Source organism: Trichogramma pretiosum, unplaced genomic scaffold, assembly GCF_000599845.2.
Source record: "Trichogramma pretiosum strain Unisexual culture from Peru unplaced genomic scaffold, Tpre_2.0 scaffold55, whole genome shotgun sequence".
NCBI classification, from domain to species: Eukaryota; Metazoa; Arthropoda; class Insecta; order Hymenoptera; family Trichogrammatidae; genus Trichogramma; species Trichogramma pretiosum.
Window position 1 is genome coordinate 1098829 of NW_019641617.1, and position 19623 is coordinate 1118451.

At 46.0% G+C, this 19623-nt stretch overlaps 1 protein-coding gene across 4 annotated transcripts in view; it reads right to left on the minus strand.

Moving 5' to 3' along the window:
• The window catches only part of LOC106651272 (irregular chiasm C-roughest protein-like), a 105418-nt gene extending 86043 nt beyond the window's left edge, over positions 1–19375 (minus strand). For all 4 annotated transcript variants that reach the window (XM_023458747.1, XM_023458748.1, XM_023458746.1 and 1 more), the window contains exon 1: positions 17825–19375. In XM_023458747.1, coding sequence (XP_023314515.1) covers positions 17825–17940 — 116 coding nt within the window. In that variant the 5' untranslated portion in view covers positions 17941–19375. The remainder of the gene's footprint in view (positions 1–17824) is intronic.
• Positions 19376–19623: the final 248 nt, after the last annotated feature.

Consider the following 19623-nt stretch of genomic DNA (forward strand, 5'->3'; position numbering starts at 1 on the left):
AGGCCTGCGCTCGAGGATTCTAATTGCAAAAAATATCGCCAACTCGACGTGACTTTGACGAGCGGGGCCGCATTTTATTAAGAAATTAGTTGAAAAACAGGAAGTCGAGTCGTCGTGATGCGGCATTCGCATCGAGCGCTCGTCAATAAAATTCGACGATCTGCCACGGCATTAGTTTGCATCTCGAATTGTACCCAGCTAAGCCTCCAGCCTTGCCTATATCCGTAGAAACCACTTCTTAAAGCAGATAACTTAATCTCTCTGGATTAACTAACGCGCTCTGCAGTACTAGCAAGGCTCTTTTCTCCGTCTCTTTCTCTCTTTCTCTCGGCAGCTATACCTCGGAGCCCTGTACTGTCGAAGTTTGGGCGTCGAGGCGCATTGCAACTACCCGCAAAGTTCCTTAACCGAGCTTTATTTTTCCAAAAAATCACCTAAAAGCATTTTGATAAAACTAGATTTATTCTAAGATGATGATGATGATGATGATGATGAGAGTTTGCTGCACACCCTTTGCCGGCGTGCAGTGCAGCATAAGACTTTCGCAAGTGGAAGAGAGTAAGAGAGCGAGACTTAACCCAAGATCTTAACGATACTTTGCTAAGGTTGCAAGGTTTAGGGTAATTTCTGTCAAGACTCCACGCGTAGGAGCCAGACGAAGTATAGTTTAGTTTTACAAAATGAAAATATCAAGGCGCGCGCGTGTTAAATAAAACGAGCTGAATACCATTTGTTCAAGGTAATATATATTCAACGAAAATGATGGTGGCTCGTCGGGAGAACTCGATTAAATATTTATCATTCGGCACACTGCGGGCATTATTCTTCCCTCGTTATTATCTTTCTGTGTGTATACAATATCAATCTCGAGCCGCGGCGGCGAAGCTATTTCAATTTGCAAAAATTATTCTATCGGCTAGCCCGGCCGCGATCGTGTCCTTACAAGCGGAAACAGAATTAATTGAAAAATCGATTTGCAGGCACAAAATTACGAATGTGTCGATTTTACTTCTTACTTTCCTTCGACTCTCCCTCGAGCACTAGCGCACCACGACGATAATGTATCGGCCGGCGCGCGCCGCCGAACGATCGATTGTTGTGAATATAAATTTCGCAGCTTCAGCTTCTTTACCCTGTTACGAGCCGTTGTTATGATTAATTGGCGCGCGTACATATTTATATAAACCGAGGAGTCTGGTGTGGAAAAGTTTTCCCTTTTTCTCGCCGAGCTCGTTTCTCGTGCTATTAGGCAGCAGGATGAAAAAAATCAATGACTGTTGCTGCTGCTGATGCTGCTCCACTGTGAGTACACACCTCGTATAATCAAGGAACAAAGAAAACAGTGAGCGAGAGAGAGAGAAAGAGAGACATCAGAAAGCGGACATTGACATCGAGCTTGGTTCGCAATACTGCACGCGCACATTGACGATGTATGAACGCGCGTGGGCTTTCGATGTGACTGAAGAAAAAAAGCGAAGGATAGAAAGACATAAAAAGAGAGGGAGAGCAAGAGAGATAGACAATTCAATGGCGTGATGGAAGTCGTGAAAAAATTGACCGATTGTTCTGCGCAACGTACAGTAGCTCCCAGTCTGTGAGGTGACTTTTCCTTTAGTTACTACGGCTTGTTAGTATGGATTTCATTTTTTTTTTTAATCCTCGCTTCAATTCGTAATAGAACACGTCTAATAAAGCCCAAGACGTTGGTACTCGAGAATAATTAATCCACAATTTATTGGCATTTTGTTGATACAACGGAGTTACCGATAAATCATCGTAAACGAAATAATTATAAATCGATACGAATTCGTAACGAGATACAAAGCACTCGAGAGCCATTCACAGCTAAAATGGCCTATTCGATGCTTCAAAGATAAAAATTAAATATATCTCGAGCTTTTGAGCTTTAATAATAATTTCAACCCTCGTCGTCATCGTCATGGTTTCTGCCTCCCCCTCCTCCCCCTCTCGCTCTTTTAGAGCTCGGGCTTGCAAGCCAAACATTTTGAATGCTCTCGCTGCACGCCAATAGTCATTAACATGCCGCTCTTGAATTTGCCGCATTCAATCGCGTATATAGGTATACACGCATAATGATACATACACACACAGGGGCTTGTATGACCTCAATGCCGAGGGAATTGGTTGGTTACATCTCCACCCATCCTCTCTCCATTCCTCCCCCTCTCTCTCTGTACTTCTCTCTGCTTTGCTCCAACTTCCTCTTTCTCTCGATACCTCTCAATACGAAAATTAAACAGTACATCTCAATACAAACGTTTTTATAATGCCCGTGGATACGCGTAGGAAAAAAATGCAAATATGAGGCTCGGTCGAAAGCTTTTAATATTGGGTCTTTTAAGCCTCGATATTTCACGGCTGTCACCTGTGATCTCGTCAAAAGTGCAATAAGCATAGAATGCTCCCAAAAGTGAATCAGCCTGCACATTGTATTGAAATAGGAAAAGCTTGGGCGCGCGTGAAAAGTGCCATCAAGCTTTCTCTCTCTCTCTCTCTCTTTCTCTCTTTCTCTCCCTCTCTTTCGCAAAGCTGCAAAAATCTGGAAAAGCCCGGGACGAATATGATTGTATACATGCGTGAGTCGACGTCGTCGTCGTATAGCATGGCACGCGAAATAATACAACACGTCCCTCGCGCGAAAGCAAAAAAAGTCGGTACAAAAGGAAAAAAGGAAAAAAGACAGAGGAGGAAGGCAAAACGCGACATTGTGTCCGTTGCCCGAGGCTAAATTGTCCGAGTGGAGAGAGAGGCAACGAGAAGCGAGGGAGGGAGGGAGAGAGAGCGAGAGAGCAAAGCTATTCCCAGTAGTGTTGCTGCTTCTGCTGTTGCTGGTACTGCTGCAGCTTGCCGGGGAGCTAGCTAGCTTGTGTATGCCGAGTTGGTGGTCTAGTGAAATCTCACTCGCTGAATTCTCTTGCTCTTATTACATCTATATGCAGTGTCTTGGGTTATGTTATACCATTGTAGTGTCCAGGTATACAACTCCGTCGTCAAGGATAATTATCGCGCTGTTTTGTCTTTCTCTCTCTCCACTGTTAGCGGCTACATGCAGCAAGTATTGTAGGTTGCGCAGGGGGCCAGTCCTCGCAAGCAGACTCGCAAGCTCTAGCTTTATCCCAGGGGAAAACATTACTTGGATCTGTCTCTCTGTTATGTGTGTGCGTGTCTCTGAGTTACGCGCGTACGCGCCGGTCTATGTGTTTGTCTCTCGCACGGCGTTATTGAAATATTAATAAAGTACTGCAGGGACGTCGCCCTTACATATACACAGCACTGGCAAGTCTTGTTGCCGAGTTCTTCTTCGACGCCAATTCCTCGAATGTATATATTATACATATGCTCGACGCACGTACGCAACTGGAAAGAGAGATAGAGAAAAAAAAGAAGAAAGAGAAGAGGGACACTAGAGCAGAAAAATATTTCATCGCATGAGAGACGCATTTGTTCTAAGAGGAGAGCGAGAGAGAGAAAGAACAGCCGGAGAATTGAACGTTGACAGCGAGTGTAGCTGCATAGATGCGCAGGGCTCAACGCGACGACGTACTTCTTCTGTCTGATGCACGGGAAAATATAACCTTATACTGCGTGAAATGACATTTCGAATGAGAGATGATTTTTTACGGCAGAATGGAAAATGTGATTTTAGCACATTGATGATATTACATTGTCGACGATTTCGATTGACGAGTTGAATGTCGTCGTTTTATGGGAAAAGATTCCGTGTTCCAGAGGAGAGAGAGAGAGAGAGAGAATGAAAGCACGGCCTTATTTTATTCGACCAGTATAAATTACAACTGTCAGATGCATTGCCCCGCACTATTCTCGAGGCCGCGCAATCGAACGTTTTATTTCCTTATTAGAGCTTTTATACTTACACACGCCACGCATCGCTCAATTATTCATCATATATTCTCTTTCTATTTTTCCTACGGAGGAAAATAAAATCCAAGGTGGTTAATGTGCGCATACAGATTCATAAATTGAAAGGTCGATGCCAGTAATGTAAACGAAGAGAAATAGTTTTCCGAGGTACGTAACGAAGATTAGCAGGTACATATACGCAGCTGCGCGTATATAAAAACATATAAAAACGAACGAAGTGAATGAAAAGCATGTACAAATGAAAGTTCGTAATTTCGTAACTTTATGCAGTTCTAAAAGCCTCGTGTTCTCGACTCGAGCGCGCGCGCGTAGGTATGTGCACTACGTGCCTGTGCGTAGATGTGTTTAGCTCATGGGTTACACGGCACGAGAGCTGCTGCTGGGGGGCAAGGACGCAAAGTACACGCACGCACACGCACACGTTAACCTCAAATGAATTTTCCTCGAAAAAGCTTTCTCCGCTTTCTTTTAACTGTAATATGCGCAGCGTGCGGCTGGTGAAGGAGAAAAAAAATTATTTTTCATGTATTATTTCCACGGCGCAGGCAAAATTATATTTTTAACAATACATTTAATGCGCGCACGCAGTAATGTAAGTAATGTAACTGCGGCAAATGAAAAAATCAATCCTGCGCATTTAGAATAATTGCGAAGCGAAAGAGCGCAGCTATACGTACGTAGCATTACGATCAGTTAAATATAAAAGTGCTGCAATTATCAAATCGTTGAATCGGTTGTACAGATCCACAAGTGTACAAGGCAGTAATTTTTGGACAATTTGCAGCTGCCGTGGCAGGATACTTTTCACGTGTGTATTTATATATGTGTGCGCCAGTATTATGAGCGGTAGATACTCGAGTCTTTCACTTCAATGTTTAAACTCGTAGAGTGGTAACCGATACGGAATAGTAGCTTGCATGGCTCGTTTGAATATATACACGGTAGCGCTGCGCTACCTGCTCTACGTATGCATGTATGTATGTGTATAATTCTAGCTCTGTGCTAAATCGATCCTCATTTGCGTAACGTGCCTCGGTCGCATTAGCGAGAGGCAGCCGATGAACTCTATTATGTTAAAGCGGCATGTAGCGACGAGCGAGCGAGAGAGAGGACGACGCCAACTTTGCCTCTCAAAATAAGCGTAGCAGCCGCAGTAGCAGCATTATTATTAGAATTTTTAAGGGCAACGCACGCACTCTCGTGCATTACAGCCGGGAGCGCAGAAAATTGCTAATGCCGACAACGAATGAAATTCGTGATTCGGTCGCTCTCTCTCTCTCTCATCCAGTACTAGTATACGTCGTTCGATAGTAGGTGCCCGCGCGACTTTGATTAAACTTGAGAGCTATATAGCCAGCCAGTGCAGTGACGTTAAAACCCCGAGCAGACACGAAATGTGCTGAAGTAGCTATACGTCTGCGCCGCCGTCGCCGCCACCGCCGTGCCCTTTTTCTCCCTTCGATGTTCTTTCCCTCGTTTCCTTATTTCGGTAATTCGAGCGAAGAATCGATCATGTTGGCCCAGGCCAGAGCCAGCTAGCTAGCCGTTTCCAATATTTTCAAATAAATATACAATCCAAGTTTTCGCAGGATATTATTTTTGGCCTGGCTGCGCGATATACGCCTGGCTGGGAGGACCGTTCGCCGATCATTGGCTTCTCTGATAAAATAACAACTGTTCGGCTGCTTCCAGTACAAGGATAATCGGGAGAACTTAGTCGCGAGTTATTTTTCGAGAACGAGCTTTAAACTTTTAAGAAAATAACCGTGTGTTGATTTAAGCCTTCGTTCAACGCCACACTCGTTGCTGCTGCAGCAACTTTTGGATAACATTTTGCCGCTGCCACCGCTGCCACTGCTGCCGCTGCTGCCTTCGAATTAAAACTTATGAACTTTTCATGCAACGTACACACGTGGATCAAGGGCCATTAGTGTAAAAATTAATGTGGATTTAAAGTTTGTTGAAAATAGCCATAGTTTGGGCGAGTGCCGCTGCTCTTGCGCCTCGCTGCGCGTTTATGCAAATTTCCAGCAACGGAATTTCGTTATTGATTTTCTATCGAGCTTTCACGGGTAAACCGTAAGCTCGGCTCCGAAGAAAGAGTCAGGGGGGAGAGGGCCAACGCACGTTGGAATCGTTATTTTTCTCGCGTGTGCAATCGCAAAAATTTCACATGCATGAGCTAAAAATGTGCGAATAACGCCAAATGAAAAAAAAAACCGAAGGAAAAACGTTTCAGTCCTGCACCCCCGAAAAAGCCCAAAAAAAAACATAATGACTGCAGTCTGTATAAAAACCGAACGTCTAGGTACGTTTGTTCAAACGATAGAAGGAGTAAAAAGAGCAGAAAAAATAACACGAATTTTCACCAGAGGGCTATTGATGTTTCGACGTTGCTCCAGTTGCCCAATAGTCTCTCACTCGTGGAAAACTCGCGCAGTGCAGCAGCAGCGGTAGCATTCACATAGACACATACATAGTCGCGCTCAGAGAGAGAGAGAGAGAGAACACATGGAGACGGAGTGCCAAATCAGCAGAAGCAACCGTAGTGCGCGTGGTTGTATTAAGAGCCAGACAAATAGCTGTGTGTGTGTGCGTTTTTTGGACAGAAAAAAAGTTCAACAGGGTGTATACCGTAGCGACTATGTGTGGCAATACTAGATGAATAGGAGAATTCTCGATGAAAATATAAACGAAAAGTAGGTCTTCGGAATCGAATGCGATGAAGACGACCGCGGACGAATATTAGACGTACAGTTGATCGATCGTCAATCGAAGCATCATTTTTTCCATATAAACTCCAAAACTCGACGTTATACCGCACATTCGTCGCGTAATATTCGGTAAATAGGATATAAAGTTTGGATTACACGCGAATGAGTTTCCGATAGACTTTCTGTATGTGTGCACATACTGTCTCATTAAAAACAGCCAACATTCCCCCCCTGGCGGCTCCCTCTCTCTCTTGTACGCCGCCGCCGCTTCAACTTTGTCAGAAAAATGAAATTATACTTCGTGGCGATGACACGATTAAAAAGTTAGTTTAAGCTCGCTTGCGCGTGACTGATGCTGCGCGCACTGCAGCTCATATACACATATACACACGTATACTCTACCAGCTCGCGCTTTATGTAAAATATACCGTGCCAGAATTTCCGCCGACGTTATTGCCCGCATATATATACGTACGTAAATATTTATTACGTCGAGAAAATCTTAATTGCATCGAGCGGCTATCGTATATTTTTTTTGTTACCTATGGAGCGAAAAAAAATTGGAGGACTTTAAAAAGGGCCACACAGCCGCAGGCCTGGGTATAGTTTGCCGAGCTAGCCGAGTCATAGTAGGTGGATAAATACCATTTTTTGGAGGGCAGCGTGGCGCATGATCCATAAATTCGCCGGGCTATCCAGCGTATCGCCAACTCGAAATGGAATCGAACGCGAGCGAGCTTGCAAACTCAATTTTTCCTCGCTCAAAAAATACACACACACATACATACATATATATGGAGCTTTGCCGCAGCAGCAGCAGTAGCGGCGTCCACCGAGACAGATAGACCGACATGCACACACGGACGTTATATACCGTAGGTAGGTCGCGCGAGGTTCGCGAGCGGGAAAGAGAGCTCACCACAGTTGACGCCCGACCGCATCATTTGCCTGTGTCGCTGCTCGGAAGTGGCACTCGCGCGCAAATTTGACGCGTCAGCCCAGGCCATGTGCAAGCTTTGCTGACTGCTGCTGCTGCCGCTGCCGCTGCAGCTGATGCTGCTACTGCTGCTGCTGCTGCTGCTGCTGCATGGTTAGTTAGCCTTTTTGTGCGTATTCGTTGTCGTTGACGCGGTTTTGAGCTAGGGAACGATTGCGCGAAATCACGTGAAAATTGCATCGTTCTCTCTCTCTCTCTCTCTCTCCCTCGCTAGCAAGCTCGACCTGTCTGGCTGCAGCAGCTATTCTCCTGTGCACGGCCGTTTTACTTTGAATAATACAGTAATGAGAGGGAGCGCGAACTGTCATCGTGATAATTTCACGCGCGAGGATACCTATGCGTAAAGGAATTCGCTCATTGTTCTTCCCTTGACAAAGAGAATAATATGTATAATTATAAGCTTTCGGTTTCGAGAGCTACAATACGTGTGCGCTGCAGCCGAGCGATCCTCGCGGCTAGATTGTAAGCTCCGCGCGTGTGTGTGCAAAGCTCGATCTCTTCTTTCTTTTCTCTCCTGTACGGCCGATAGGTACTGTAGCCGACCTGCCGCAATATACATACGTACATACCTGGGGCACATATATATGCGGCAGCGAGTCGCGTGGCAACACTTGCGCCTGCGCAAGCGCCTCCGCAAGCTCGCCTCGCACGGGGCTTGAGTGTTCGATTGATCGGATATAATGAGCTGATGGATGCAAACGTATACGCGGCTTGCGCTCTCGTGTCTTTGCAGTCTTTCTGCAGCAGCTTCATCGTCTCATAAGCAAAATATTATTTCTCTCCGCTCACTTACGAGACGAATGGCGCGAGTTTTCGCGACGATATAAAGGCTGCCGATATGAAAACTATCGAGCGTGAATCCAAGACTACCAGCATCGTACGTATATATAGTTAGTCGGATACTCTGGCTGTACGAGACGAGAGCAGAATTGCAGCGCGATTCGCTCAATAACTCAGCTATTAAATCAGTCGAATCGAATCTACGTCGACATAAATATTCCATCGGGGGGCACACACCGCACACAGCTAGGCAAATCAGCCACTCGGTCGACTCACGTGATCTTGAGCGATATACGCTCGAGACGAGCATTCCTAATGGCGATCTAATATCTCGGTGGCTCGAGGCTGGCTCGAGAGAGTCGGGTCGCAGCAGCTCATACACCGACCGAGCGCTGCGGGTGCACACACGCGTGCCTCGCACGCACTCCATACACACACACATCTCTCTCTCTCTCGAAAATAGGGTCACACGAGTATAATGCGACCGACCCCACACACGATGACGACGTTACGCTGCTGCTCTGCTCTCGCAAAGTTTCCCCTTGTATATACCTGGCTTGGTTGCGCCTGCCACCGCTGCCACTGCTGCCGCTGCACCAAGCAGCATTTCACACCAAGCGTGTCCTCGAACTCTCGTCGTCGTCGTCGTAGTCTTGAGGTCATTTCGCAAGCGCATAACGCGCGCGCTCGGCTGTATAGGTACGTGCTAGCTATATACATGCACACACATCTGCGCGACGATAAAGCGTATCGTATAAACTCTCCTCGTTATACAACACTTAGACACCCACACACGTAGCGAGCGCGCACTTACAGCCCCGGCGAATATATACAGCATCGAAAATTGACCCCTTTCGGAGAAGAGCCAACTCACATACGTATATATAATGTGTGTGGGCGGGGGTGCGAGGCTGGTTATACCTACATATAGTTGTGCGACATATTGGGCCACGAGATTTCCTTCGAATATGGGCAACGACGATAAGGCTAACGCTCGCTCGAGACCATTTGTAGTCTTCTGTTCCTCACGTATAGTCGTCTTTCAGACCGAAAAAAAGGGAGGAAGAGAAAAAATTCTTGTTCTCAAACTGGACTTATTCTCGGGCGCTTATTTTTTCTGGGCTCCCTCGTCTACGTCAATGTCGTTGTCGTCGTCGTCGTCGTCATCTTTGGAAAAAAATTTCGCCTTATTATTCCCAGGATGTGCCCTAGCGTTTTTTTCTCTCTCTCTCTCTCCTTCTAGAAAGCTAGTAGGTCATACGGCACTTGCCTCGGCTTTTTCATCCGGTTGAACGCCTATATAAAAAAGTGCAAGAGTCCGAGCGGGAGAAAGAGAGAGAGAGAGAAAGAGAGAGATGAGAGAGACGAAAATGACATTAGCACGTCGAGGTCGTCCTCGCTCGTTTCTGGGCGAGAATCGGCTAAGTAGATGACATTAAAGAGTGAAAAAAAGCCGATGAATAGGTCGAGATCGAGCTAAGCTCAAAGTCTTGAAATTTCGACTGACAACTTTTTACATCGTCGAAACAAAACTCGTCGTTTCAACGGGTTCGTATAAGCAGCAGGAAATTTGGGTAATAGCATCTTTCCAGCATCGATAAACACTATATGGGATCGATCGAGGGCCCCATGTCAAAGGCTCCCGGTAGCAATCGCATGTATACAAGTCCTCGTGTCTTTGTGGATATGTGCGAGAGTAGAGAGCGATAGTAGTACATAGTGGCGCTCAGACGAGCGGACAGGTAGATATAGACGCGTATACATACACACATACATATCTAGACACAAACACACGTACGACACACGACACGCCCGTATAAGACGTCGTAGCAGCTCCTCAAGTGCCTCTTCTGCGGATGGTCTTTGCTCCGTTCCAGTGCGCCGACGATCTTGATAAACAACTGCAGCGCACCGCCAACGCCGCCGCCACCACCGCCACCACTGCCACCCACTAGTAGCAGCAGCTAAGCTCTTAAGGGAGAAACACGCGCGCTACTGCTCACCTTCCAACGCGACGCTGCCACTGGCATTACTACCACTACTACTACTACTACTACTACTACTACTACTATAACGCCACATCGCAGCTATCCCCTACGTCGCGACGTCGTCGTCGTCTTCTACAACAACGTCGACGGCGGAAGGTCTTATCGGCCAACATTATCGTGGTCAATTATTCCCGAAGCTGTAGACCTTTTTTCGCATGGATACCCTTTACCTGCAGCCCATTGTCGTTGATTGCGCAACACACATACACACACACACGTATGTAAGGACGTGGAAAACATACATGCTTGCGATATGACGAAAAAAACAAACCCTCGGAAATAGGAACGAGGTACGCGCTTTAATAGAATTTTCCCAAGCTTCGAGAATACGTCGAAAGTTCCATGTACAGTTGTCGGAAGTTCAAGAGACACGATTACGATGTAAATAATTTGAATTTTGTATTACGAATTCTCAAACAAGAAATTAATATCTGCGTGCCACGCGAGATGATCAAATGGAATTACCGTTTAATTCGTGACGATCGCGAGCCATGTTCCCATACTTTTGTAATCAGAACTAAAAATATGCGTTGTAAGGCCGGATCGACGCGCGAGGAAACCGCTACATAGACGAAAATAAATCCAACACAAAGGCATCAAGCTCCTATCATTTTTTTCATCCGTAAAATAAAGCGCAAACGATTACGTGCGCGCGCGGCTACTACTTCGGCACATTTTCCATGGCAGCGGAGTTTAAGTCCGAGAGGCGCGCACGAAATGATCGTTCATCCGCAGATAATGTGGCCTCGCTTTCAACGTTAATCGGCTTACACACCATGTTATGTATAGAGATAATATATTTATATGCACATGCACACATTGAGAGTGAGAAAAAAAGTTATCGAGTGCCACCTACTCGTAATACGGGAGATCCCCACTCGCCTTTACACACAACCACGCACGCACACACTCACACATATCGACTAGGCTGGAGTATAAAAAATCTATACGATTTTACACCTACGTATTTATGAATACATAGTTTTATTTTTTACCGCATCCGCTGAATTTATCGTCTCGTCTCCTTCCCGCTTTAAGAGCTATTATTTTATTCATGTAAAAAATAACACGTATCGAAAATGCATCTTATTCGGAGAGCTGTGCGCGCCGTATATAACCTAATTATATATACCTTGCCAGAGAGCCGATGGCAGAAAATAGAAAAGAGAAACTTTTTACTTTCGACCGTGAGGGGGGTTGAAGGAAAAAAAATTGTTAACGCCCGATCCCGAAAATGCTCCGTTTCCGGCGCTCGTGCGTGTTAGCTAGCTATTATTATTATATCATAAGCTCTATACATAAGAGTGAAGGGGGGGAGGGGGGGCAGGGGTGCAAACTACCTTCTACATATTGCATTATACACGGGGCGAGGTTATGAAAAACGGCGTGCTAAACTGAAAGCAGTATATACCTTGGCAGATCGTAAATCCCAAGATTATTGACTTTGTCCCATGTTGTTCTACGTTAAAGCTCGTAAATGTGCGCCTCAAGATTATTACTTTCTAAATATTTCTACGCGTGAAACTCATCTCGCTGTTGTTCTTGTGCAGGTCGTTCCTTTTTTCTTCCTCTTTCAGTTTTTTTTTTATTTTTTATTTTTATTTTGTTTTATTTTTTATTACGTACACGTCGAAAGTAGGAGGCGTGAAAAAAAGTCTGCGTGCTTTTTTTTCCCTCTCTGCTTAATGGAATTATTTACGAGGTAAAAAGCATTTTCATTAACACAACATTTACCAATTTTTGCAGTCCCACTACTGGCGTACGGCGCGTTCACAACCACCACCACCACCACCACCACTACCACCGCCCCCGCTCCGCTTCTCTACGTCAGCGCGATAACAGTGTCTATTGCCATTGCAGATATCTCGAGGTGCGTTTATGAGACTTACACACGTATATGCGCACGTTACAAAACGATGGATCTGATAAGCCGCAGACAGCCTATTGGTACGTATACGGGAATTCGCATCGCACACAGGTAAGGAAAGCTTCGGATACGTATTATACCTATGCGAGTATTTTACACATAAAGAATTTTCCAGTTCGTTGCGCATTCGTAGGAAGTAAAACGAGATAACGTGAGTGTGGGAGTGAGTCGGTACTGTTTAATTTATATATACGTATACGCATCGTCAAAGCGAATCGCCACGAGCCATCCACGTTTGAGCTCACGCGTAGAGAGATTTCTCCCTTTTCATGTATAATTGTGCGCGCCTGTTTTTAGCCCGTGCGTTGGCAGGTTCATTGCGGATCTCGCGCAATTTCAGTGCCCCTTCCAACCTTTGACCCCCGCAGCAGTCGAATAATATCGCTCTTTATTCTTGCGTGAATCGTCATAATCAATCTTCGAATTAGGCACTTTCTCTTTGGCTCAACTACTCTCCGAGTCTCTATATAGCCGTCGAGATACATCAAATCATTCCTCGACGAATATTTGCTCGCTCACCGAGCGCAACTGATCCTCTTCTCGACTTCTCATTCGAAATGACGCACTTGACGATCTAAGAAAGCAGCTCGGAATATTCGAGTCGAAAAAGCATGCCCCAGCGCCGACGCTTCTCGTCGTTTATTAGCCCCGGAGCAGCTCAGAAATACCTCATGTGTGTTCCGCAGGGTAATTATCTATCGATCTACACGCTGCTGCTGCTCGCGCCGCGTATGTCGGTTAATAATAAGCTAAGAAATGTGGCTTGCACTATTACGTACTTGCAGAGCTCGAGCTCTCGCGCACACAAACACTCTTACTCCGTACACGGGAGTTCTCTCTCTCTATCTCTCCTCTCTTTCCCTGTCTCTAACTCGGGCTAAAGGCAAACGACGCGAGCTTTTGTGTTGCCGCTGATCCATTTGACTCTATTGTTATCGTCATCGTCGGTAGTCGTCGTCGTAGTCGTAGTAGTAGTCGTCGTCGGTGTGCCGTCGCCTTCGACGATGCGTGCAAATCAGCAGCAGAAGCAGCCGCAAACCATGGAATTATACGCGAGTGAACGCGATGAATGTCGAGCACCTCCCGCATGGATATAATACCGATATTTTACATGTTCTCCTCTACCAAGGCGTCGCCTTTTTTTTTTCATCGCACGAGTCTAGCCGCGCACAATACGGATGTAGAAAATGCTGTTTGCGCAATTTCTCGAGAGAACGCGGATCTCTCGGCGGCAGCGGAGTAAATTAATCGATCTGCTGAAGGAGCCATTCCCGCCTTTGAGACGAAAGCGGCCTTTCTTTTGTCTATGCGTGACTCGAGAGAAAATTCGACTCCGCGAATGTATATACCGGGATGATCGACACTCGATAATTACTCCGTCACGATCCTGTTTCATTTTTATTTTTTTCGAATTGGATGAAATGATCGAGTCGGTGTGTGTTGTTCGATTAATTAGTGCGGTAACGGTATGACGGATCATACTCTCGAGAGCTTGTCAATTGCTGTAGCCAGGCATTTTAATAAAAATTACCCATTAGAATTTTTCAAGTATTTATTTCATAGACGGCGAGTTCGAGTGCACACGCGAATCTTCAACTCCGTGAGTATATATACGGAATTTACTCTTTTTTCCTCCCCCCTCGGAGTTAACTTCTGTTTACAAGCGAAATCCCGACTGATGCACTTATTCGAGAAAGAGGCGGGCAAAGCTTACACACTACGTACGTGATGGCACGATGGCGTACGACGGGGGTAAGAGCGAGTCTAGCGACGAATTTTATTTACCTTTAGCGAATCGATCGGTAGCGATGATGTCATGTACCGATAGCAAGAGATAGTAGAGAGAAAGACTTATCGAAGAGAAGCAAGGACTATCTCGGGAAAATTGTCGTGCATCAGCAGCAGTAGCAAAAAAAAAACGAAAAAAAAACGAAGAACCAAGAAAGTAGTCGAGGATGTGTAAAAAAAGGGAAAGAAAGTACTAAGTTAAAGTTGATGTTCTTGGGGACGGTATAAAACTGCGTTAAACCCACGACGTGTGAATCGCAGTTGGTAAAACTTTTCAACGCGAGTCCACCGCCGAGCAAGCGAGCCCGAGTGAGCCAGCAAGCGAGTGAGAGAGAAAGAAAAAAAGAGAGCTAGCAATTAACGGTGGAAAAATTAATCGCTCGCGCTCAGACCAAGTGTACAGCAGCACTGGCTTTTATCGATTTGATTTAATACGTTTGTATGTGTGCGTGGCGCTTTACGCCACTATAGCGCTGCAGCAAAAGTAAGCAGTGTTTCATTGCGCAACTTTTCGCTATTAGATCGCGAGGATTATCCGACTGAAAATACCTCTGTGTGACGTGTGCGCCAAGCACAAATCGTATCGAGGTGAGCTAATTTTTTTCTATCAACTTCCACAGCGCGCCGATACCAACGGCTTTAAATTATTCCCCAGTAATTCTTGGGAGCGTCGCTGACAATCCACAATATCATTAACCTTTTTTTATTCCGTGACTATTCCGATTCAATTGGTAATTAAGAGCAACGTTAAAATCCCTTAAAATCTAATTTAAGCCCTTGTCAGATTTTATTAGGGAAAATATGCAGGGACGAACATTCGCAAACCGTGAAAATTAAAGAGTTATAACGAAATGAGAGAGAGAGAGAGAGGGAGAGCCATGCCGAGTCTAAAGCAATGATGCTCTTTTCTTGTGCATCTACATAATGCCAAGAGTATAGCGCGGCAGAGGCAGTGGCAGAAACGCTAGCCGTTCTGCACTCACACAGTTCCTTCGTCGTTATGTGGAGCGCGGAAAATTTGAATTAAAAGATTTTTTACTCCCGCTCTCTCGCTCTACTCTCTTTAAACTTCTCCAAAGAACAATGAAATTTTCAACATTGCACATTTTCGCTCGTTCTTTCCACATGTGCCAACTTACGTATGGATGTGTGCGTGTGAGCAAACTAAAGCAAGCCCCCGTGCCGTGCATTGCAGGTCTAATTAGCACTCTGAAATACCGTCACTATCAGCATTAAGGGCACGCGTACCGTGGCGCATTTTGACAATAAACATCTTGGCGTTTGTTGAAAAAATAAAACAACAGAGCATAGTGTCAGCTCTCTCGCTCTCGACCAACAGGTATACGCGCGCCAGGCAACGACACAAAAAAAAGGACTAATAATAAAAGGAGGCGAATAATAATTATAACGAAGAGAGGTACTACAACGACAATGCGTTGTCATTAACTAAATGGATTTCATTCATTACCGGCACATATATAAAGTAATATTGCCAGCGCGCACTTCCCCCAAGGGATAATTCCCGTCCGTCGCTTACGCGCACGAGCCTGTATATGTTTATTCATTGAAAAAACATTTTCTACTCGAGGCTCTCCCTCTGTTTCTCTATCTTTCTACTCTCGGTTTTCGCGCGCAATATTATTTACGCGTTTTCAACAACGCACTCGAACATAACTTTTTATTCGAATACAAATGAGATCAAGTCCCTAATTTGTAATTATAAGCTCTCTCTTTCTTTCTATTTCTTTTTACGTGACTCGCAATATCTTGTTAACTTTGAGTAATTCTTAAATTCTTTGTACTATCTAGTTACTGCACAAACGTAATATTTGCCTTTCGACTGACGAATAAGAGAGCGAGTAAGAGAAAAAGAGAGAGAGAGAGAGAGAAGTGGGTTGGTTAAGCAAAGATAGGATAAAGGTGTTAAACGATGTAGACGGTATATATACAGCAATAGGCGACAGACGACGAATGAAGACGTTCGAAGTCTTCAAGAAAGATAGAGTGACTCTATTTACGTCTTCCTTCTCTCTCTCCCTTTCTTACTCACTCACTGCTCTTCAGTCGCAAAGACAGATATACCGAACAGAAGCTGGCTATATTGTGCTTTATCAAAGCTGAATAGCTTTTGTTGCTGGGCATAAAGATCGGGCAATGAAAAGCGTAACCATGATGTACATAACATCGAACGCGGATAAATATGAGAGAAAAGCAACTAAAATAACATTCATCCGATCGAAGCAATACTACGGGCATTATTAAACTTTGCCGGGCAAAAGATAAAGAGCTCTAAAGAGAGAGAGAGGCGAACGCAACCTTTACGTTTTAAATTTAATCATTTTTAGCCTTTTTAATTCTTTCTTTTTTAATTATCTTCCCCGCATTGCACGTGCTTATGTATGCAGTTATGTATTCTCTCACGACTAGAGAGCATGAAAGAGCGAGAAAGGGACGAGCTTGCAACGGTGCGGTGCGGCGCTGTGGCTAGGGTGAAAATCGATATTTTAACGAAGCGTGCGCTAATGTGCTATATACATGCACAGAGAACGGCCGAGCCACGTTATAAGACTGTTTATAAATGCAGGCACGGTTTGACATGACTTTATACAACTTCGCATATAGTACGCTGCGGCTTGTCATCGTGGTTTTGTTGCGAATTCATAAATTAGTCCGCGAGAGAGCTTCGATCTCGGGGTGCGCGCTCTTTTACAACGCTCCAAACCTATAATAACAATAATAATAATAAATACATCAGCTAGCTGCGAGGGCGACAAAAAAACGGCTGCATCGATATACAGTTTATATATAGATAGATAAAGCAACGAAGCTTAGCTAGCAGCCGATCCTCGTCGTCGTCCACGAGACTTTAATATCGCGAAACATAATATATAATAAGTTGCCCGGAGAGCTGCACAGCACGAGTGTACTCGTAATATCTTTGCGGTCGCGCGTTATCGAAAAGAAAGAAGAAGAAGGCAAAGAGCGACATATGGCCGAGTAAAAAGTCACGTTCCTGCACCCGAACTCGAGTCACGGTCTCTCTCTCTTTGGCAGCGCGTCTGTGTGGCCCTATACAACCCACACACATACATGCACATGTACTTTGCTCTCATGCATACATGCACGATGGCCCCAAAAACTCGTTGGAAGTTTTTCTGCTGCGCTGCAGTCTGTGTGTATATATATATCGCGAGAGCCCGGTATAACAAGGCGAATATACGTCCGCTCACCAAAAAATCATCAGTGATGTACGCAAAGAGAGGAGAGAGAGAGAGCGAGAGAAAAGAGGAAGAGGCAAGAACTGAAGGCACACAAGAAATGATCGAAGCAACCTCGTTCGCACGCAGCAACAGCAGCAGCGAGCGACTGCACTTACGCGTACACATATAAACTTACACACACAGATACACACACAGCACACACACGTACGTAGAGACGCGCGAGCGCGACTCCGATAATATATCTCGCTCGCGCGCTAACGGTACATGTGCGGAGCCGAGGCACACGTTTCAGTCTCGAAAGAATTCAAAGAGGCAAAAAAAGTCTCATTATGATCGCTTTTCTGTAAACTGTTACACGCGCACACATTTAAACACACACGAGCGCGCGAATACGAATACACGAACACTGCGGGATCACAACTGCACACACTGACGAGTGCACCTACCTGTTTGTCATTATCGTCTTCGTCGTTCTCCTCTCGGTCTTCGTTGGCTGGATCATTGATTTGCTTTTCCGTCTTTTCATCGGAGCAATGGAGAGCAGTAGTGGCACGGGTAGCATGCCGCTGTCGCTGCAGCAACAACAACAGCACAAGAGCGTCGATGACGATACAGCTCCACTTTGTCGTCGGATGCTGCTGTTGCCCCGACTAATGCCAACGACGACACAACAACACGCGCAGCACTGCACTTTACCAGCGTTGACGACGATGCAGTAGTAGCAGTCGATGCGAGCTCGACCCCGGCAACGACAACCGTATATCCCATATACGTGGATGTGTCGCTGCTGCAGGAGTGGAGGCGCGCGGAGGCAAACAAAAAGCACGTGAAACCATGCACTATTTCACAATATCGCAGACGAGAGTATCGACACCACCAGAACTCGCGGCAAAATGTATAACGAACGTAGAACGTAGAACGAAAAAATAACGCAACGCAAACAAAAAAACGGCCGCACCAACAAACTCAACAACAACAGAACTTGAAAAACCACAAATTAAATCGAAAATTTATATATAGTGCTCGTGCGGTTCAACGGTCACAGTGTTTAACGTGCTACTGACCATCGACACTGATCATGTACCATCGGACTCTGATGAATTCGGACACTAAACACTGACACATAGGTACGTCGATATGTATTATAAATATACACATATATGGATATGCACTGCGGACACTAGGACACGTACATAAGGAAGAGAGAGAGTGAAACTGGTGTTAATCGACTAATTGGGGGCGGCAGTATTGTAGCGGCACAACAACACACAATGGGCCATTGATCCCGGTAGTTGCACTTGCTCGTCCGGTTGGGCGCCAATGCGCAGTGACCTTTTCACTGCACTGCTGCTGCTGCTGCTACTGCTGCACACGCGGTGGGCTGCACTCGCACATAGACACACAGCACGTACACTGCTACAGGTGCGCAGCTTTTCTCTATTATTATTTATAATTCGTCTCGTGCAGACGATAATCGCGCCCACTGCCTTGTGTTGTTCTCGGGCTCGAGCTTACAAGCTCCTGCGAGCAGCAGCACGTACCGCACGAGGAGCGCCGAGGAGCGATCGGGGGTCAGGAGCGCTTGTTATCCGTCGCACTGACGCTACTCGAGCCTCGGCGGCGCCGCATCGAACTTTGCACTGCCAGCAGCAGCGGCTACGACAATCTCTGCAGTAGTAAAAGCCCACATTGGCGAGACTCTCTGTCAACCTCGCGAAAGCTCGCACTGCAGCAGTTCCGCACACAACTGACTTTCCCGACGTTTTTCACTCAACTCGCGACTATTATTCTTTCGTGGCTCGTGGAAGAGCTTGCTTGTCTGGCACTGAAAACACGAGCTTCGCACACACTCGTCGTCGTCTTTGGCGCGCGAAATCACGTATTCATACACACAGACACTGCACTATACGGTTCGTATGACGATGCTCGCGGCTCGAGCCTCGATTCGTGTGCGAGAGTAGTGCGGAGCGCAAAAACGACGCGCGAGGACGAACCTTTCGCGGAGGCTGCTCTAGCGGAACTGCCGTAGCCACGAAGCGCCCCCCGAGGCAGTCCCCCACCCGTGTGCCTCAGTGCAGTGCTCTCTCTCTCTCTCTCTCTTTCTCCTGCTCTTGCTTTCTCTCTTTCGCTCTACTCCGTACACTCTATCTCACTCTGTCTTTCGCGCGCGCGCGCGCGCCCCCCGACCCCCACGCCGTCGCCGTTGCTGCTGCCGCTGCCGAGGCCGACAGTACCACGCGTCCGC